The 22551-nt window shown below is 47.0% G+C and overlaps 1 protein-coding gene across 5 annotated transcripts in view; it reads right to left on the minus strand.

Annotated features, from left to right (window-relative positions):
* LOC144095000 (uncharacterized) overlaps positions 1 to 13069 on the minus strand; it is a 31111-nt gene extending 18042 nt beyond the window's left edge. Inside the window, exons 1-4 of one of the 5 annotated variants that reach the window (XR_013306651.1) lie at positions 13006 to 13028; positions 8071 to 8136; positions 5628 to 5766; positions 1445 to 1553 (exon numbers count right to left, since the gene is read on the minus strand). Coding sequence is in view for 4 of the 5 variants with exons in the window: in XM_077628840.1 (XP_077484966.1) it covers positions 1445 to 1553; positions 2156 to 2276 (230 nt within the window). In the remaining variant the exon portion in view is untranslated. Of the gene's footprint in view, positions 1 to 1444; positions 1554 to 2155; positions 2344 to 5627; positions 5767 to 8070; positions 8170 to 13005 lie in introns of those variants that run through there. The other 4 variants (XM_077628837.1, XM_077628839.1, XM_077628838.1 and 1 more) reach the window with 4 other exon arrangements.
* Positions 13070 to 22551: the final 9482 nt, after the last annotated feature.

Here is a 22551-nt window from a genome sequence, read left to right on the forward strand (position 1 = left end):
ACCATCACACCGTCCCATGAAGTGCACACAGTCGATGGTCGCCATATCGCTTCCGTCAGGCGCACACACACAGTCAACTACACTGAGCACAAAGCATGCCAAACGAGCCGCACTCTATTTAATGAACCTCCGGCCAACTCATCCCTCTCATCAGCACGTGAGGGCAGATGATTGGTCGCAAGGTTTCTTGACGCAAGTAATGAACTTTGCAGCGCCGCTAGGTTTCGTATTCAGTGAAGGAACTCGCTGTGTGGCAGTCACTGTAAGAACGCGTGAAGCTCGTGATCAGTTTTTAGTGGCGGCATTTACCTCCACCTATCATTGAAGATATTCGCAATCTGTTGAGAAATTATTTCAAGTTAAATGGTAATATAAATGCACGATGTCATGGGGAGCACCTCGGCACCCCAGAAAATTTAGACTAAACCTATATAGAGAGATATTTGATTAAGAGGGAATGAAGCTTCACTGAACTACTCTCGCCGCTAGTTATGCTAGCGTTTCTTCTAAAATCGCTTGTAATATCTTCAAAAATGCACGTGGCTTATGGTTTATGGAGGTTTAATGTCACAAAGTGACCCAGGTTATGAGGGACGCCGTAGTGAGGGGCTCCAAAAATTTTGACCACCTGGCATTCTTCAACATGCACTGACATCGCACAGAACACGGGCCTCTAGAATTTTGCCTGCACAAAAATTCGACCGCCGCAGCCGGGATCGAACGGACATCTTTCGGGTAAGCAGCCGAGCGCCAGAACCACTGAGCCACCGCAGCGGCTCACGAATGCATGTGGGCAAATAATGCACCACTGAAAGACTAAAACCTTGACGCAATGGAGTTCACGATATAACAGTTTTTTCTGAAAAGATCTATTTTGTTATACCAAGGTTTAACTCTAATTTGTACGGCTGTAACGGCATGGCTTGTAGCATGGTGAGCTCCTCTAAAAATTGGCAGGCAAACTTGACTTGTCAAATCATACGGCTGTAACGGCATGGCTTGTAGCATGGTGAGCTCCTCTAAATATTGGCAGGCAAACGTGACTTGTCAAATCATACCTGCAGCATAGCTGCAAAAGAGGAGATGGTTCATGTGGGACCAAGAAAAGGAAATTACACAACTGAATTGGAACATTTCCCTGTGGACACACTACAAAACATTCCACTCCCTACCTCGTTGCCTGCTTCAAAACCTCGTCACTAGTAATGATTAATAGACAGTTCGATACAAAAACAAATGTTGCATGCCCACTGGAGTCAACCGAACTTTCCTTAAAAAAATTTTCTAAAGGTCCTCTTAAATTGCTCAAGAACGTGTTTACTATATTCGTCGAAAGCAATTGCAGTGCATGCCAGTTCATCAGCCTTGTATTGATGATAATGAAAACAAAAACAAATTACCGTATTTTCACTCACCAGAAAACAGATATTGCACAGATATTTACCGCCGCAGGTCACAGCACTTCTGCGCTAAATACCGCACGACCTTCTTGTGCCGCTTTGAAAGCTCCTTGGCAGAGCACCCTTTCAGGATCAAATGGTACCGGAAAGAATCTGCAAAGTTTGGACAATGAGTAATGTCAGTGTGTTTATAAACAAATAATAAAATATTTTGAAAACAAGCTTTATCATTCTTTTTGTTGCTGGTTCAGCCAGCGAATGGGTAAGATGATTTAAAACACGAGCTCAGGTCATGTGAGGCATACAGAAACTGCAGCAATGTCACTGCTTTCTTCCCTTTATTTCGTGCCACCTCTTACGCAAGCCTACACAAAGCTGAATTGACAAAACAATTAATAAGCAAAGAGATCCGCAGTTTCAGTACACCTCGCTAGATATCTGCTCACCTTCGTCATTAGCTACCTCTGAGCTGCTGAAGACAAAATGAGCCAATTTTCGGACATGCTTGATTATTCAGACTTTTCCGCGGCACCGCGACATGGCCCATAGAGCCAATGTACAAGAGTGCCTGAACTTTCAGACGCACCGCAACTGATTGCTTGATTTTTCGGACCTCATTCGCACTTGCCGCCAATACTGAAGCTGCCATACAATGTGTGGAACCATACAGTGGAACCTCATTAATTCATAACTGCAAGAATGATCGAAAAATTGATCAAACAAAACGAAATTCAAGCTTGAAGGGAGCCTCTTACTTGCGATGCTGAAGTTCTTCGCAAGTCGGCACATTGCACCCGCGTGGTTTCGAATTTGTACTGTTCTCGAATGTCTTCCGCCACAAGGACTTGAACAGTATTCAGAGTTCAAGGAACTCATCTGTGCCGAGTCTTTCGTCTCGAATACGAGAAGAGGTAGCAGCGAAGCGGCGTGGGAGGCGTACGGCTTCCTGGACGGCGAGCGCAGGAGGAAATTGTGGTGAATTTTAAAGCGATGTCAGCGTACCCGCGTCAAAACGCACCACAAACCTGGGTTTCCTATCATAAAACCGTAAACAACTGGCGTTTTGATGACAGGCAAGACGCCACTCATTATACGCAAAACACCGCAGAGAGCATATCGCTGGATACAATGCCGATTTTGGCTCCAGTCGTTAGGCCTAATTACGAGGCCAATGCTGACGGAGCACCTGCTTCGGCTGTTTCTCGATTGTTATTGTTTCGCCATCTTATTGTTATTGTTACACCACGTTCTCGTTTCGGGCCCATCGTATTGCGGGTGCAGCGCAGTTCCCACAGCACCGTGTTTGCTTTGTCGTTTAAGCTTTGTCCCAACCGTGCATTCATCGACGACATGCCGAGGGCAGCAGAGCCAGGCCGAGCACGTGAAAGCGGTCACCGCCGTCGTCTGTGCACGTCACGCGGCGAAATTTAGTCATGAGGAGCTTTATAATGTGTGCAATACAACTGACCCCTTTCTCCGGCTTATTGGTAATAAGTTCATACGTTTTTCAGTAAAATTTCATTGTGCGAACTTCCTTATTTTAAAGTCTTTTAGTGGTCCCTAGAGAGTCCAAAAAATCGGTCGTCAACTGTAACTGGCACCAGCAAATTCTACGCCATGACTCTGAAAAGGTGGCAGCAAGTGGCACAGGCACAGTTGACTAAAGATCAATGAGAGAGGGGGTTTCTGTCCTCTACTAAGTGTAATACCCGATTCACAGGAGTGATTAACTATTCCAGAGGCTGGTTGCGTATCATGCGATTTGATGTCATTGCTCTGTATGAATTATACCTGAACCATGGACAGCGCATGTTGAAAAACATACATTTCTCTAGTTTTAGCAGCAGTCTACACAGCTTTTAAATACAGCAACTTTATCACATTTTCTTGTTACCGGGGTGCTTGTGTGTCAACTTTTCGCTGCATCATTGTTGTTTTGTATGGCGCTGCCATGTTCATTCCGGGACGCGTTAATCTAAAATGGGGCAGCCGACGATACTGATATTTCCTTGTACCGGTTGAACAACACACACCCTTCAGTAACTGCTGTGACAGGAATGCAAACAGAATGCGTTTAGTCCCCCAGTATATTTTTACAGCAGATAGAATCAGTCTAACACAAAATATCTTGCTACCATCATGAGCCAACGCAATATAAACTGCAAGGAACCATACGTCATATCTTTACGACCTCTATTTTGACCTCTCAAACCACCTTCCTCGCAAGAAGCTTGGAAAGCAGCGGCTGCAACAGCTGCCGCCTGATCGCATAGCCCACTGCGCATTTTTCAGCTGCCACTAGACGAGCAGAGCATCACTCAAAAGACTTTCATATACAGTAAAAGCTCGTTAATTCGAACTTCACGGGACCGGGAAAAGAGTTTGTATTATCATATGTTCGAATAACGAATGGCCTCTAAAAAACTGACAAGACTCATTGCATTATGGTAGTAAACGTACCGTATTTACTCGTGTAACGAACTCACTCGCATAACGAACCAACCCACCCTGATTTTTTCCTAAAAATGTGAAAAAAAAACGTCAATCGTTTACACTTCCCTCTGTTTCGCACCGCCATGGTCCACAACGCATTTCTTGGCAATGCGTCAGGATGCTGCGCAGCGATAACATCCCGGTGTGTTTACCTTTTGACATTAGCTCTAGCAAAGGGAAGAAGCGAACTTTGCAGAGTGCCAGCGCTTGTCCGGTTGTGCAAGCCTCATTTTCAATACATTCGCCTTAAGGGTGACCCGTTGAAGCGAACTTGCACTGCGGATTTTGAGCGGCGCGGCGGAACGCCGACGCACCGCCGCCGTGCAGCACCACAAGCGGCGGAAAATGGCCGGCTGCCGCCAGGTTCTAGAAACTGCGTGATTTCATATGCTTAGCAAAAGGATGAAAAGAACAGCGGTGCATTTACAATTAAACTGTTATTTATTCAATGACGACAAAGAGGACGAATTATTCTTATTGTCCCTTTTCTGAACCAAAATAATTAACCTGTTTGAACTTTCTGCGCTTCCTGACATACACCGACGCGTAGTGGCTAAGCCTAGAAGCCTTGAAAATCCAGAAGCATTCTGAAAATCAGGCGCGTTTCATCGGTAAAATTTTGTGCTGTGGACATCTTCAGACAAAGCGGAAGCTTCGTGCGAATTTTGTTTGGCAGAGTGTAGCGGCAACGACGAGTTCGTGGGGAGGTGAGAGGGCGCTTCGGCAGGCGCAGCCATGTTGTAGAAGCGGGCGGAAGCCTGACGCGGTCGCGCCTTGATTGGTCCGCGCTGATAGCCCACGTTGGCCGCTTCCGGCCAGCGGCTGACCGCCGGGCGATGCTAAAAGCTTGCGTCATGATCACGGCTGACCGCGTGATTCCGTTGGCGACTGATGGGTGGAACGATGGACGACACTCGCGGAAGGAAAAAAATGTTTTTCGCAGGTAATCTGCAGCGCCCGTCCGAAGTCATATCCTTTCATGGGCGTTGGCTGAGACTGCGCCGACAGTACTTATCCGTATTTCCGAATTAACAGCGCTCTAATTAAAGAGTATTTAGTGGCGAGTTTCGGAGGCTGCGCAAAAATGAGGGTAGGCCGCCGCCACCGCGACCGTCAACCCCTACCAGTCGGCGCCGCCGGCCGCCGCGCCGGTGATGGCGCCATTTAGGCTTTACCCGCTCTTCCACAGTTTTATCTGGTTCCGTCTTCAGTCCCTGTTTAGGATGTGCGCAGCCTCTAACTATGCGGAGGTGCTTTTTCTTGGCCACGTGCTCTGTGCCAAGCTGCCCAGACGCGGCAGCGCGTAGTTCGAATTTTCCATAGCGAAACCGACTCGATTTCGAATTTGCAGGCTTTTTTTTAATATACAGATCTCTATGCAGCTTGGCCGGACAAAGAAGTGTAGTTCGAATTATCCGAAAATGTAAATTATCGAGGTTTGAATTCACGAGCTTTCACTGTAAAGTCCTTTTTATTGAGTGGATTGGTTCTCATCAGTCTGACAACAATGACAGTAATGCAATTAATTATTTACAAACCCACGGAATCTCAAATGGGCCACATTCTAAAAAGAGGAGGGGGGGGGGGTTGATGGTCATCTGTAAGAGTGACTAAATGCATGCAGCTATGCAACAAGAACGAGTGATTTACTTGACACTGAAGCCACCTTTAGAGGGGAAAGCGGTGGATGTATTTTCGCCATCCCCTTAGAGATGGCATTATTTGACAGCGTACCTGTGAGGCTCCTCTGGGCGAGGATTTCTTTGCCCCACAGGCACACTGCCAACTGTTTGCAGAATGTGGAGTCACTGCCCAATGCCGGCAGGCGATTCCACGCAGCCACTGGCACACAACTCCCATGCCCAACATGGACCTGAAGATGAACACAGAGCACAGATGGTTTTAATACTGTTTTAAATGCAGAACTCACCCGACATGAAATGCCAACATAAACACACTTGCTAGTGATCTGACTTCTGATTGGAGATAAAAGCCACTAAAAAATGTTCAGATTAAGGAACCAGTCTTAGATGCATTTCCTAAGAAGCACTTTCACATTATAATTTCCGCTCAAAGTAGCCAAGACACATTGCAGGGGTGGAGACAACAAATTTTTGGTTTGCATGTATTTTCTATCAAATACTGCACACTAGTTGCTTTCAAAAGTATGATACATGCTGCAGTACTCATATGTGTATGGAAAAAATGGTTTGGTTTGGCGTTACGGGGTTTTAGCGTCCGAAAGCAACTCAGGCTATATGGAACATCGTATTGGAGAGCTTCAGAAATTTCTACTACCTGGGCTTTTTGTATATTCCATAATTACATCAGCACTGCAGAACAACAGCCCGGACTAGTTACATGGGCCCCAACAGTCAAGACACACTGACTGCTACACTGTCTGCACTCATTACGTGCGCTGTACCGGCGCCTTTAAAATATTAACACACATAGCCAGTACTGCAATATTTGATATCAAGCTAGCAAGGGCCAAAAGTGAGCTCTCAGGTCCAAGCGGGCTGCTTTATTAGAAACCTAGGCACCGCACCTCGTGACTTGCAACCCTTTGGCAAAGAAGCCAGTCTCTGAAAGAGGCGTAGAATTATGGCAAGTTAGTCAAGTTGGTATTTATTTGTGGTTAGCGAAGGTCTAAAAATAATATATAGCACAGCACATTCTGTTTTACATATCTGCAGCTGTGTTCCATGCTGTTTACAATACAATGAAAGACTGCAAAAGTTTTCTCCTGCATGCTTGGAATCCTAACTGCTCTACAGGCCTTGTGACCTGCCCAAATCATGCTGTGAAGAACACTGGTAACTCATTGAATGCTCTAATATTTTTATTCAGTTCAATTAAGATTTACACACTACGAAATTACAGGGCTAATTCATGTCTGAAGTTGCCACTGTTGTACAAAATACATATGGCACGTTGTAAGTTATGTGTTTCACCGTGGAAGATTACAGAAGTAAACACCAAACGACGTTGAGTATGAAGAAACACATACAATCAAAACATTGCGTCTGCGCGTGGAATGCCATGAAATAATAAAAACAGTAAACTCAAGAATAACTTGTGGTAAAGTCACACATAATGACAAAGGAAAATTGACTGCAAAGGGGTGACACTACTATCACTTGTTGATCAAAAACAGGTCTCTTTTTCTAGGAGAGCCAGAGTAGGCTCACTTGCACGGGTGTCAAGGCCACGTTTGTGCATGTGTGCAGCTTCTTAAATCTCACGCTCAATTCTATACTTTCCCCTTAACCTTGGGGTAACAACCATTGCATTCCATGCAATGTCTGGGGAGATTAGCGCCAATTTCATCCTTCAGAGAGCGCAAATGCGGTCGCGGTCTATGATTGATACATTGGCCAGTTTGGCGAACGTAAACTCTGCCACACTGCAGTGGAATCTGGTACACCACCTCAGTGGTGCAAGCGGCGCTGCACGGACCGTCCGCCACACGCCTGCAAAGTTGAGACAACTTGCAGGGGGCGGAGAACACAAGACGGATTCCCTGCTAAGCAGCCACCTTCTTCAGGTTATGTGTTATCCATGTTATCATGTTATCCACATAGGGCAAAACCTCTAGCTGGTCTTTGTGAAGGGGGGCTGCTTGCTTCCGCCGGTGTCTTGTCCCGCAGCTTCCACATCAGTTATTCAGCCACTGCCTGGAGGAGGGGTGGTGGAAAACTGTGGGATAAGATGCGCGGGCGGAAGCGAGCGGCCAGTGCAACTGCTCGACACATGCTTTTGAGGATTTCTCGAAGTTTAATTTCAGATTTCATGACCGCACACAACGCCATACACTCGTGTCGTCGTAGCCATATGTGCGCGAAACACGATCAGCTGTTTGCTCTACAGCCTGCAGCCTCCCAATAACTTCACGTCGTTTCTTCTGCTTCCAAGGAGCCATTATCTACTGTACATGTGCAAGCAACGATTCGCAGTAGCCCGCAAAGCAAGTGTGCTTCCGTGATCCGTGGCCTCCATCCCTTACGAATATGACGAACCTTCCTGTGTAGACTTTTCTAGCGGCCAGCAAGCTGCCCGAGCATGGTAAACAGAAGAGGTCCAGATTCCACGGCTATTATGAAGTCTTAAGAAATGCTTATTTCTCATCTCTGACTAACACAGTTAGTAAACAAAAAACTAGCGAAATACCACGCACATCTCCAGCTTCATTCGTGGTCCCCACTGTGTCATCCACTTGTTCTGTGTGCCCTACAGGTGCAAACTAAGACGGAAAACAAGAAAGACAGGTGGATAAAATAAACAGCAGCCTACAACACAAGGTTACTGTTTCGATTTTAACATGTCAAAGTTCCACCCAGTAGCATATGCGGATCAAAAAAATAATCAACCCAAATTTGAAGTTCTGGTTGCATAACAATTTTGCACTACACTGCAGTTGGAGCACTTCTCTCCCACAGGATCAAACGTATAAATCACCCTAGCAGGTTCAAGTATCTCAAACTAAGGCAGAAACGAACTACTAGCAACTAGAGAAAGAGGCTGTGACGTTAGTATTTGGTTTCAGTTTTGGGGTTGTCTGTTTGGAAACCTGTTTATCTTAGTCACTACCGCAAACATTTAGGACTATTTTGTCTACACAAAACTATTCCCCACCTTGCCCACACTGAATGATTGGCCTTGATGCTATGAAGTTATCAGGGTAAGTTAGAATACCAACAATGCTTTGAAAGCACCAACGCACATGCCCTCAGTCGCCTGCCTTGGCAAAGAAAAGAATTGGAATGAATTTTAATGGCACAAGGGCATCTGTGACCAAAGAGCGCCATGGCACAAGGTTGTGTCTTCTAGTCAAGTTGGGGTCAAAGACCCATTTCCCAAGCATTTGACCCTAAAGACGAGCACCAGGCAGGGGAAAGCAGCTTGTATTCATTGCATCACTGGTGGGTAACCAGCGGCACTGGGATTGGAACCCACACCACCTGCATGCGAGGCGAGGCAGATGCTCAAACGACTAGGTCACCGCTGAGGTCAAAAAGAATGGGTAAAGAGCCTGTGGGAGTCTTCAGATTACCATATATACTCGCGCAGTGAACCAACTTTTTTTCCAGGAAAGTTGACATCAGTTTGGGGAAAGGGTTAATTATGCGGGAAAAAAAGATTTTAAGCAATGTTCTTGGAAGAGTAGAGATTTCACGTACCTCCGTCCGTCCTACCATCATCAACAAATGCACGTGGTCAGGAGCATTTGTGCCCCTGGTGTTTAGCGTCACTCACTTTGACGCGATCCGACAATTTTGTCGTAGCCGGCGCCACCGGCCAACTGCAGTGAGATAACGCGAACATGCTGAACACCGACCCTGAAGGTCAGGCACGCATTTTTTATGCGAGGTTAAAAAAACACACAGGATGGTGACGAGTGTCTAATGCAAATGTTTAAGCCAGCTTAAAGGGGCCATGCCACGATTTTTCTTCAATTGACGTCTTGTGCTTCAGTAATTAATGCAAGAGCTTATGATTCAATTTCCGAAATTTGGCTGCCCTGGACGCGCTGTATGTTCCAAAAAATGCGATATAAATTGAGACCGGAAGACTCTTCCCTTCGGCAGCGACCGCCATATTGAATGCGGTCGTGACGTCACCAGGGCATGCACGGAGCAACATCGCCTGCTCTCGTTGCTGCAATACGCGTAGCGAGGTCTCATTCCGCTCTGTTCTTTCGCGGGCGATCGAAGTAGCAGTCGTCCCTCACATATGAGTGACTGGTGCCGCAAAATCGATAATAACAGTAACGCAGTTTTTCTTCGGTATAGGTAGGGTGCGGTCCCACTATAGGCCGATGCGACGGCGATCGACGGTCGGTTGGCTGGTCGGTATGCAAATGCCGTCGCTGACAGAGTGGTCTCTCACGCTTGACCGATGACGACTCCAGCACGATCAACTACTGCATATCGTAGCAATGTTAAGAGTCAGCTTAGTGGGAACTGGCAGAGTGTGGTGGGGGACTAGCTGGTATAACATTCTATAAACTTCAGAATTTTAAACCTTATTGGACCTCATGCTAGCCTCGGCGACATACGCGATGTGCGTGACCAGCGAAGGTGTGCTTTCAGTCGGTGCCTGCGCATAGAACCTATCGGCGAGGAAAGCGACACGGGCAGAAAATGCCGCAAGACGGTGCTGCTCGCCGCCGTCGCCTAGGCGTGTGCGGCCGAGCGAAAGCTACGCCCGGTGAGGCGAAGGCCAGAAAAACTGCGTTTGTGTACATTATCTGTATCAAAAAAAGCGATACGAGCGGCTACATATCATATCTTCACACTTTCTTACTATTTATTGAGGAACGGTAGCCATATTCTTGAATTTCGATCGACGTACCACTGGCCCCTTTTGTTACGAGGCCTAGCGAGTACGCAGGATTCGTGTGTGGGATTTCGGCGATTGCGGAGAGCAAATTCGCAAGTTTTAGCGCCTCCAAATAGCTGTCGAGCGTAGTTCTGGCTACAGTTCCCTCAAAGCGACGGCTGCCTACATCGCAGGATGCGAGTGCAATTAGGAGGAAGTGCCGATATATGACCCGGTCTGCATAGCATGTGCATAAGGCAGCCGTCGGCGCAAAGTGTGGACCACAAATCTGTTGTTTTCATTAATTCAAGTAATGCCCGACCGTATTTTTAGCTAAAGCGATCTAAAATTAAATTTTGGTTACATAAGAGAAATCGGATACAATTATCGGGAAGCGCCGGTATCCTACGCGAAGCGTTTCCCAAGCAAGCGATATAGCATCATCGGCGCTTATGGCAGTGTTATCATGGTGTGTAAATGAGTAAAACTGCGATTTGTGAGCAAGAGTACGTAATATTTAAGATAAAAAAAACCCACCTAGCGTTTTATGCCACGCAAAGGAGCAGTACTGTTTGCGCACAGCCATGCAAATAACCTCAGCGCGGGGCTGCAGTTGTAATCGTCGCACTCCTGGGGCAAAATGCGCACGCACAGCAAAATGCTAAATGGTGTACTATTATTTTCAAGCACTCATATAGACGGAGGCGACTATTCATCGGTGCGGGCAGTGAAAGCATTAGAGTCGCGTAGGGTTTTGCAAGCGGTTTGGTTCCTGCAAAAGAATTCTACGAGTCGAAGGAAATGTATTTTCGACTTACAAATGCGTACATGAAGCGTAAAAGTTGTTGCAATAGGCACTTTTCTCTGCTCCTTTCGTGCCTCAAGGTTACTCTAGTGCCATCTTTTTGTAATTTGAGTTTATTTATGGAGCCTATGAATAGCGGACAAGAACTTGGTAGCTAGCTGCAAAACTCCGCGGTTTTCACAGCGCACCGCGGCATAGCCATGCACGGCACGTGCCGCTTTTCACATACGGGAGCACTTGACTGCTCAAACGAGACCACACCCATAAGATACGAATAGCATGCTTCTAAGCATAAATAATAAAGCGGCGGTGCTTCCATTTCTGTTTTTTCAGCAATCGGGAAAACGGGTGACACGAGCAAGTCCGCTTTCCCAAGGATCACTCAGCTCGCGTACTAAGTTGAAGGCTTCCCAAAAGAACACAGAAAATGCATTTTATTTCGCTAAGCTAAAATAAAAAACTTTTCGAGTGACCGCTGTCTGCGGTGTGCATGCAAGCACCTCAACAGCTCGGAGCAGACAATGCGGGGCATGTATGTGCTCGTGACGTCAGCGATCACAGGTTGCCAGACTAGCAAGCGGTTCCCAAAGGAAACGAAAAAAAATCGTTTTAAACATATTTACCGCACAGAATCAATTGAAAATTTGGGGAATTGTAATTTGCCTTCTGGGGAATTAAAGGCGATAAGCAGGGAATGCATAAAAGTAAGCCGTCATGGCCCCTTTAAAGCACACAGCGTCTTGGCGCTCTGCGAAGTTCCCCTAGCGCTCCGCGCCCCCGCTTCCCCATCTTCTCTGGCAGGAGCTTCCCTCAAAACACAAACAAGTGGGGCGGCAGGCAGCATCTTGGCGCACTGCCATGGTCTGTGCTGTGCAAGGTCTGTGCTGCGGGTCGCACAATCGCACAACATGGGGCACAAGGTGGCTGTGCCAGGAACAGCCACCTCCCACTGCACTGGAGAGGTGCATCGCTTGACCGCTGTACCACTGTGCCAGTAGTACTGCAAGAACTTTCTGCCATCTATGAAATTTAGGTAAAAAATGACAAATTCTGCATGTATGAACATTAGCCGACACAGCTTTCACATTCATAGCATGTAAGGAATTAAGTACCCTGGGTAGTTTCTTTTTCATTGATTTTTTTTTCATTTTCATTGATTTTGAGTTTTTTCGCATTGATTTGAGGTTATGCAGCAGGCAGATACATTTTCGCACAGAGTAATAGATACTTAGCACCCAGTTTTGTTTTATTCTTTCACCTCACACAATTTCTGACCTTTGCTATTGGTTGAAACGTCATCTGCGCTTAGAAACATAGCAGGCAGTTTTACCTTTGAAGCCTAGAGCAACAACAAAATTGAAACAAAGATAACGCCTTTCGTGGAGTCGAGGAAGTTTCAGCATTGCATGAATTCCATGAGCATATGCTAACAAGTCACAAGTGCTTTAAACAACAGACGCATGCTGCTTTCCATATCTTGGATTGTGAAAAGGCTGACTTCTGAAAAATCCCGACACCATAGTTCTCCAGTGGAGCAAGGCACTATTCCTGAAGGCTATGGAGTAAAATCATGTTTCTTGATGTAAATATGCGCGAACAAAAACCAGAAGCATGGCTTCACTAATACAAGGGCACAGTATTGAGATGGCCGCATGTAATGCAGCTGACAGGCACTGCAACTGCAGAGGAGGCCAACCTACAAGGCGAAAAGTGGGGTGATACAGACCGCCTTAAGACAATTTTTTTCACAAGTGAGCTTGCCAACTGGCAGCCCAGCCGACTGCCCAAGCTGGGTCAATCAGATTACATTCGGCATAATAAAATAAACCTGGGTTTTCACTTGCAAGGCATTGATAATGATGAAGTCAGTATTCAGCGCAGTAAAATAAAAAAGTTCCATGCCGGGAACACAATAAAGAATTGCTATTCGCGCAATGAAGCGCCCCCTTGTCAAGTTTTCTTCAGCTTGTGACAGCATAAACATACCTTTTGGCAGCCTTGCTTCGTCTGCTAGGTTCAAGTCAGGAAATGGTGCAGGGTCCACTATTAACGTAATAAAAACGACCTTTTTGTGTCTTGCGTCAAACATTCCTGCGCAGAAAAATTTTTGAAAAAGGAACATAACATACCATTCTCAACAACAGTGTTTCCCTTTTTATTGCCGCAAAATACCCTGAAATTACTTTATTTTTCCTTACTGCAGGCAAGGATCAGCCACAAAATCGACCAGGCGGCTGCTTGACAAGCTGGCTACCCCTTGACAGGAAATATTCAGTGCCTTACATGCGAATAATGGCACCACAAAAATGGTGTCACTATGAACACTAGTAAAAATTTCTATCAACGTAGGCAGCACTTCTATATATAAAGTACTATCGCAATGGCAAGAAATGTTAACAACACGGAACATATGCGCTCCGCTGTTCAAATTTCTTTTGATCGCGCGTTTACCAAGTTGGTAAGAAAAAGATGTTAATGTAATTCATGAATGCATTAGAGACGACTCCAGTGTCCACTGAAGTGAAAGTAAGATGAAAAAAATGCGAACAGTGGAGCACCCAGGCTCCCCTGTTCGCATTTCTATTCATGTGCTTTTACCCAGGCTCCGCTCTGTTCGCATTTCTGTCCATCGCTCCTGCACATGCTACAATTGTAATCGCAATACCAGCTCCAGGTATAATTTATGCTTACTTTTTATGTATGAGGGCAGTCCTCCCTTCAAAATGTCATTAGCCCATTGTCACAGCGCCTCGGATAGAACAAACTGCAGCCATGCCTCAGTCAGACGAGACGAGGAGACACTGCAATTCACCCTTTAGTTGAAGCACTTGCGCGTCCAGAAGCACCCTGACACCGAAATACATCCCAGTCGCCTTCTTTCGAGGGGAGAAGCCGCCGCGGTGGCTGAGTGGTTACGGCGCTCGGCTGCCGGCCCGAAAGATGCGGGTTCTATCCCGGCCGCGGCGGTCGAATTTCGATGGAGGCGAAATTCTAGAGGCCCGTGTGCTGTGAGATGTCAGTGCACGTTAAAGAACCCCAGGTGGTCGAATTTTCCGGAGACCTTCACTACGGCGTCTCTCATAGCCTGAGTCGCTTTGGGACGTTAAACCTCCATAAACTAAACTAAACTCTTTCGAGGGGAGGTGCCTTCAAAACAAGGTGCTGCCTCAAGAAAAACTACAAAGAAGACTGCACTGAAAGTGTAACAGCATGCCAAACATTTACAAAGTCACATAGTGTGTACCATTGCAGGGAAAAGTAACAGACCACATATCTAAGTTCTGGTCCTTGCCACTGTGCATGGAACCGCCACCTGACGAAACACTTCTGGTGTAAAAACCGGCGCAGAGGGCACGTTTCGACACCAGAAGTGCTTTTTCAGGTGACGCCCCTACGCACAGTGGCACGAGTTTAAACTTGCAGGAGGGGAGGGGTCTGTTACTTTTTCCCCCAATGATCCATATGTCCTACACGGGCAAACCGTCCATAATAGAATCCTAGGGCTAGGGGTGCGATAAGTGGGCATCAGAGCAAGTGAAACCACTGCACACAGTCAGTGATCCACAGCGGCCAGCAAACTGAAAATTTCAATATAGTATGCCTCACCGGCTGAAGCTCCCAGTTGAAAAATACATTAGGATGGCTTGGTGTTTTCTGGTGTTTCTTGGTGTGAACACCAGACTGGGCTGCTGTGCTGTAGTGTGCACACCAGACCGGGCTGGTGTGTTGTAATGTGCACACCAGACCGGGTTGGTGTGTTGTAGTGTGCACACCAGACCGGGTTGGTGTGTTGTAGCGCGCACACCAGACCGGGTTGGTGTGTTGCAGCGTGCACACCAGACTGGGCTGGTGTGTTGTAGTGTACACACCAGACTGGGTTGGTGTGTTGTAGTGTGCACACCAGACTGGGTTGGTGTGTTGCAGCGTGCACACAAGACCGGGTTGGTGAGTTGTACTCTGCACACCACACTGGGTTAGTGTCTTGGATGCACAACAGATTGGGCTGGCGTATTTTGGTGTCCACACCATGCAGTGTTATTGTGTTGTACTGCATGTGTTGTGGTGCTGTACACTGTTTTGGTCGTCAGTCGCACTTAAGAACGGGTTGGTGAATTTTTGCATGCAGAACACTGTCAATATATAGGCATTAAATTTCGGACACCAATCAACTACATTCTGACTGGCACACACAAGAAGTTATTGTGCCGTTGTGCGCACGTCAAACATCTACGGCTACACTGCAAAACCTGTAGTTTAGTTCCGATTTGAGGGCATACACAGCACAGATAGGTATTGGTAGAGTGCATCCATCCTAATGTGGACTTCTTGTCTAACACGTGTGTTGCATTGATCCGAAGGTGCAGTATAGAACTATATACCAACCCTTTTTTCACGTAAAACGAAGGGCAGCAGTGTTTAACGCTTAAGCATGTCTTAAGCTTTGCTTCACTGGATGTTATGTGCTGATGCTAAGCCTCAACATACTACTTAAAACCGGCAGCAGAAATGAACCAGACACAAGGAAGAAACACAGACGTGTACGAAGCAGTTTCGTCCACGTCTGTGTGTTTCTTCTTAGTGTCTGGTTCATCTCTGCTGCCGGTTTTAAGTAATAATGCACCAACTAGATCAAGTTTACCTTATCAACATACTAATTCAAGCCGGACATATGCAGCAGAAAGTCACCCTTCCACGTCTGTAAAACAGTAGAGTACAATATGCATTCGTGTGATAAAGAATGTAACCTGATCCTAATATGTTCTCATAAACGTGCATAAATATTAGATATCAAACACCATAATTCTTTATTTATGCACACTTTAAATGAAGCACTTTTTATACAAGTTATCAGATTGTACTTGGATAACCAACCAACACACATACATTTCAGCCTTAGGCCCAATGGGGCACGTGAAAATTGTGATTACAAGCCGCAATCAACTTTAGTAATTACAAATAGGACTACACACTTGACATAAGGCAGAACACTTGTTATGGTTTGGTTGGTGAGGGTTTAACGTCCCAAAGTGACTCACGCTATGAGGGACGCCGTAGTGAAGGGCTCCAGAAATTTCGACCTCTTGGGGTTCTTTAACGTGCACTTCCAACGCACAGTACACGGGCCTCTAGAATTTCAGCTCCATCTAAATTCGACCGCCGCGGCCGGGGTCGAACCCACATCTTTCGGGTTAGCAGCCGAGCGCCATGACCACTGAGGCACCGCGGCAGCTAGAACACTTGTTCTGTATACAATGACCTATATCAGTGCAACAGAGATACACAGGTGTTTCACAGTAATTCAGAACAGTATAATGAAATAAACATAAAATGACAAATGCATCGAACGGTTGCACAGCTTGCACAGAACTTAGGAAGATGTGAATTTCCATTTCTATGATTAAAACCTATTGGCCATCTGATGACAAACTAGTTGGATTATCAGGTGTACACATTTCCCTAAAATTATAGAAACTAGCGACTTTTTACTTCTGCTTCACAGGACTTCGAAATTTTGAAATGTTGTACATAACATCACAAACTGTTCCACATACATCACACCTGCGGCAATATAGTTAGTACCTAGGAAAGTATGGTACTGGGCATTAGGTACCTTTTTCACTTTTGTATGTTATGCAATACTTCACAAAAAATGCAGAAATACTACATTTTTAAGTTTGTGTCCGTGATTACCACAAGCACAAAAACTACACAGAAACCAGACAGAAACTAAATATACCTAACATGTTATTTTATGCACTTGAGTCGGGTACAACTGAAATATGCAGTGAAGCTCACCCACACTTAAGACCGGTGCACAGAATTCCGCCACGACAAAAAAGCGCTCCCTTGTTAAAACTTCTCCGATCATTTCTTTGGTGTAGAGTTCCTGGACCTCCTTGAGCTGTTGGCTCCACTCCCCCACAGATACAATGTCGCCTCCTTGCATCTGTCTACAGTGGGCCCTGAAGGCGTCCCAGTCGACGAGACGGGTCTTGCCTATTTTTCGTTTTGTGTCTTCGGCTGTGATGCTGGTTTTCAGTATATAGTGGTCGCTTCCTAGGTTTTCGAGTAGGTTTTCCCACTCGACCTGTCTGGCGCCCCTCACAAAAGTCAGGTCGGGGCAAGTGTCTGGGCTGACGCTGTTACCCTGTCTGGTTGGTTGGGTTTCGTCAGTTAGGAGATCGCAATCCGTTTGCTCTGCAGCGTCGCTGATTGTTCTTCCTTTTTTATCGTCTTTGCTGTAACCCCATTTTGGGTGCTTGGCGTTGAAATCGCCTGCTATTATTAGGGTGTTGTTGCCCGCTAGTTTTCTAGCCTCTGTAAAAAGCCTGCTAAAGTCCCCATCCTTCTGCTTAGGCGGGCTGTATAGGTTGATAATAAAGGTGCTCTTGGATTGTGCTTTCTTTTTAGGTATAATCTCTGTGATCGTGTGGTCGATCCGAGTGTCCGTTATTTCGTCGTGTGCTGTGGCTACCAATTTCTTGCTTACGAGGGTCGCCGTACGGCGAGCTTCCTGACACGTATAGCCCCTCAGCGAAGGTGTGCAGTTGGTTTCCTGTAATATAATTACGTCTGGCGGGGTTCCTTTGGCATAAATGTACTGCTGCAGGAGGCCTTGTTTTTGCCTGTACCCCCTGCAGTTCCATTGCCATATCTCTAATTGTTGGAGGCGTTCTGCCATGATGGTGTACTAGGGTTGGAGTTGAGGGTTTCTGCGCCGAACCTGCGTTCGTTATATAGGCGTTCTCTAGCGTCGTTAGTCGTTCTCTGCGCGTTCTGATTCTTAAAGTGTGTTCTAACGTTTTGCTCTAGAAGGGCAAATTTCTGCTGCATAAATTGCATCTGCTCTTGCGTCTGTTTCTGCATGTTCATTATGAGAGCCTCGAGCTGCCCATCTTGTGGCTGTGTTGCTTCCACCATTGGGGGTGGTGGGGTCTGAGGTTTGGGCTGTGTCTGCCCTGTCCTGATTTCGCGGAGTTCTTTAAGGACCTCGCTCAGCTGCTTTCTGAGTTGGCCTAGTTCCTGTCTGAGGGCTTTGTTCTCTTCCATTAACTGTTTCTCGCGAGTGGATTGTGTGTTGGTGTTTGAGTGCGGAGCAAAGAGCATTTTGGGAGGGCCGTCTCCCCAGCTCACCTTGACACCGCCGGTCTTCTTTTTCTTCTGTTGCTCTTGTCCTTGCTTCTGCTCCTGTTGCTGTTGTCCCAGGGGCGGGAAGGACTCGTCCCGCTCGGATCCTCGACTCCGGCTCCGGTTGCGGCTGCGTCCGCGGCTGCCGCTGCGCCCGGATTCCTGGCTCTCGTCTCGGAACCACCGCGGCCTTCTCAACGCGACTCCTCAAGCTATGGGAGGCGAGACGCGGACTCACCGCACGGTGGAAAAGACAAAAGCTGAACAGGAAGCTCAAGACCAAGATAGCTGAAATCACCAAGCAGGCGGAGGAGTACGCGACGCAGCTGGCCAGACAAGGATGGCAGCAGTTTAGCAACGCGCTGAACGGCACCCTGAGCACGGCCAGAACGTGGCAGATCCTCAAGTCCCTCATGGACCCAAGCAAAAACAAGTCGGAGAGCGGCAAAGCAATACGAAGGCTGGTGCACCAATACACCGGTACAGATAAACAACTACTGGAGGAGGTCCGGGTCAAATGCTACGGCAACGACCAGGTCGAGTGTTACAAAGAGGAATATCAAGGCGAAGAGAACCCCGTCATGGACAGGCCCATAACCAGGGAAGAGGTGGTCGATGCGATCAGGTCGGCAACAAGAAACACGGCAGCAGGAGCAGACAGAATCCGCAATTCACTGATCAGAAACTTAAGCGACGGAGCTATTGACCAGCTCACCGCGTACCTCAATAAACTATGGCAGGAAGGAACAGTACCCGCCGAATGGAAACACGCGGTCGTGGTGATGATTCCGAAGCCCGGTAAAAAACTACAAGTGGAAAACCTCAGGCCGATATCCCTCACATCGTGCCTAGGCAAGATGTACGAACGAATAATAACGAAGAGAATTCAGTCACACCTGGAGAGAAACCAACTCTACCCTGATAGCATGTACGGGTTTCGAGCCCACCTGTCCACGCAAGACGTACTCCTCCAGCTAAAGGAGGAAGTACTTGAAAAAATGCCGAGAAGCGGAGAAAACGTTGTCATGGCCCTCGACATCAAAGGAGCCTTTGACAACGTAAGCCACGCCGCCATCATGGAAGGCATAAACGACACGAACTGCGGAAGGAGAGCCCATAACTACATCAGGGCTTTCCTAAGCAACCGAACAGCGACCGTAGGGCTAGCCGAGCTGCGAAGTGACGTCTTCGCCACACCCTGCAAAGGAACACCCCAAGGCTCAGTCATATCGCCGGTGCTCTTCAACATGTCAATGCTAAGACTGGCAAGAAAGCTCAAAGAGATCCCGGGTATCAAACACGCCATGTACGCCGACGACATAACCGTGTGGATCACCCAAGGATCGCTAGGAGAAAAACAAGACCGACTACAGGAAGCCGCCACCTGCGTAGAAGACTACGTGAAGGAGAGGGGCCTGAAATGCTCGACCGAAAAATCGGAGCTCATCAGAATAGGGAGACACCCTACCCAAGCCCCACTGGACGTCGTCCTCGAGGGACAACCGATCCCGGAGAAAAACATAATCCGCATTCTGGGCATGTGGCTACAGAGTAGCCGCAAATGCAGCCACACCATCACCCTGCTCAGGAAAGCCACGGAACAAGTAGGAAGAATGATCAGCCGAGTATCCCAAAGAAGATACGGAATGAAGGAAGACGACACCCTAAGACTCGTAAACAGCCTAATCGTCAGCAGGGTCACATACTCGCTGCCCTACCACGCAACAACAAAAGCGGAAAGAGAGCAAGCCGACTGTATACTAAGGAAGGCCTACAAGATCGCTCTGCACCTACCCAGGAACACGTCAAATGAAAAATTACTCCAGCTCGGAGTCAGCAACACCTTTGACGAGCTAGCAGAGGCTCAAATGGGTGCGCAATTGACGAGGCTCAGGGGCTCCCCCACAGGAAGGGCGCTCCTAAAAAGGCTAGGTCGGAACGCAAGTGGTCTGGCTGACAGATACACAGAAGTTCCAGACGACCTCAGAAGAACTTTCAACGTGGGACCCTTACCTAAAAATATGGATCCCAACCTACACGAAGAAAGGCGGAGAGCCAGGGCCGAACAGATAAACAGAAGGCTAGGCCAATCCGAAAGCACACTATACACAGACGCTTCTATGTACGCAAGAGCAGAGAAACGCACAGCCGCGGTAGCGGTGGTCAACGGTACAGGGGAAACTATCACCTGCGCTTCAGTAGGGGTGTCAGGGATAGCAGAGGCCGAAGAAATTGCCGTCGCGCTAGCGATAGCCGAAGGCTACAGAAAAGGTCGCTCCCTAAATATCCTAACGGACTCGAAAGAAACATGCAGAAACTATACGAAGGGCAATATCAGCGGCACTGCCCTCAGAATAATCAGCGAGGCGGCAGCCTCAGCTGAAAGAATACCCATACAACATATAATCTGGGTGCCAGCCCACGCAGGCGTAGCAGGAAACGAAAGGGCGGACAGTCTAGCTCGAGGGCTCACTTACCGAGCAGGCTTATCGATCGTCTCGGAGTCACGGCTACTCATATGCGAGGGGGGCTACACAGAGACCCTACAACTATATAGGGGAATCAGAAAGAGATATCCATCACCACACAAAGCACTAAATAGGGAAGAGGCTGTAGGATGGCGTAGGCTACAGACGAACACCTTCCCTAACCTACACACATACAACAAGATATCACCAACGCAATTCAGACCAGACTGCCCCTGGTGCGGCAGTACGCCCACACTCTATCACATCACCTGGGAATGCAAGAGAAACATAGCATTCCACAATCAACAAACACCGAGTGCGGAGCAATGGGAGAGCTGTCTCTTCAGCAGCGAGCTTGTGGTCCAGAGGGCCTTGGTAAAGCACGCAACTGAAGCGGCACAACTCAGTGGAGCCCTGGACTGAGGGCCCACTCTTGCTTGAAGACTCAAGTCGCCAGCACCCAAGCAAGACGACCAGGAAGTCTTCATCCCCGCGAACCTCTTGGAAAGAAATAAAAGTTTTCTCTCTCTCTCTCTCTCCGATCATCACCTAAACAAGAGGCTAATCAAGAAAAAAGTACTAAGCTCTAGAACTTTGATACCTGGCTGGTTTATTAAAGTCAAACATTAAACAATAATATTAATAAAAAATTGGTTTTTGGGGTAGGAAAATATGCATAGTAATTGTCTCACATATCTTGGTGGACACCCAAACCGCATCATAAGGGAAGCGGGAAAGGTGCGACTGAAAGAAGAAAGATGCTGTAGTGGAGGGCTCCATTTAGAGTCCCTGAGGTTCTTTATTGTTCACTGACATGACACGCAGACGGGCGCTTTTGCATTTCGCTTCCATCCAAAAGCAGCGCAGTCGGGATCGAACAGCTGATTTCGTTTACATTTGTGACTGGCTAGCGAAGTAATACGGTACACCGCGGATTGTGGCCCAGTGTTAACAACTGTTGTTTTTTTAAGTTGTATCCAGCTTTAGCAATAAGCTAGCCTGCAGAGGTGTTTATGCAAAAAATTGCCAGCAAAAAAAGGTGAATACAGTTACACATGAACAGTCACAGGCATAGCATACAACCTGCTATGAAGCAGATAAAGATAGCATATCTGTCTCACTGGAGAGCCTCAAATTTCATGCAGCTGTCCTCTGATATCAGCAATAAAGTGTTGTGAGAGCAATTACTCACTACAAATGCAGAGGCAGAATATAAAGAATATTACCAATCAGTGAAAATCACTTCCTTTAAAGGGACTCTGAGGGCAACAGGTTCCTATAATTAAAAAACAGTTTCCCATTTAGATAAACCAATCTAAATTGGCTTAAAGGTCCTTAAGTGTAACGTAGTTGATCCCAAGAGAAAGCAAGTGTAGCAGGGTGCGGCAGAAGGTTAGGTGGGTGGATGAGATTAAGAAGTTTGCAGGCATCGGGTTGGTAGGGACAGGGTTAATTGGAGAGACATGGGAGCGGCCTTTGCCTTGCAGTGGCTGCCGTCATTCTGCTGATGATGAAATTTGTCCCTGGCATCTGTTAGGCAGTTAAGCACTTTCGTACAGATTCGGTACTTTCACAACTTGCCTGATTGTTCTGTTGCACGAGAACACAAGGTGATATAACTTTCTCTTCACTAATCAGGCACAAACCAACATCAGTCGGAGGATGTTCGGCAGTGAACATGAAAGGCATAAAGGTTTCCTCTGTAAGCAATTCCTGGCAGAACAAGAAAATATGATTTTCCACCAAAACGATTTTGATTACTCTCATGAACTTGCCACCACTTGATTCAATGTACTCCGAGCATGTTTTCTCTTTCCTCTTGTAATTGGCGCTGTGTACAGTGAATCCTCTGATACGTGCTCTGAGGTGTTCACTCAGACTGGACACAGTACCAATGGTTTGGGTAACCATATCGACCAAATAACTTTCAAGTCTG

This window comes from Amblyomma americanum, chromosome 6, assembly GCF_052857255.1.
Source record: "Amblyomma americanum isolate KBUSLIRL-KWMA chromosome 6, ASM5285725v1, whole genome shotgun sequence".
NCBI classification, from domain to species: Eukaryota; Metazoa; Arthropoda; class Arachnida; order Ixodida; family Ixodidae; genus Amblyomma; species Amblyomma americanum.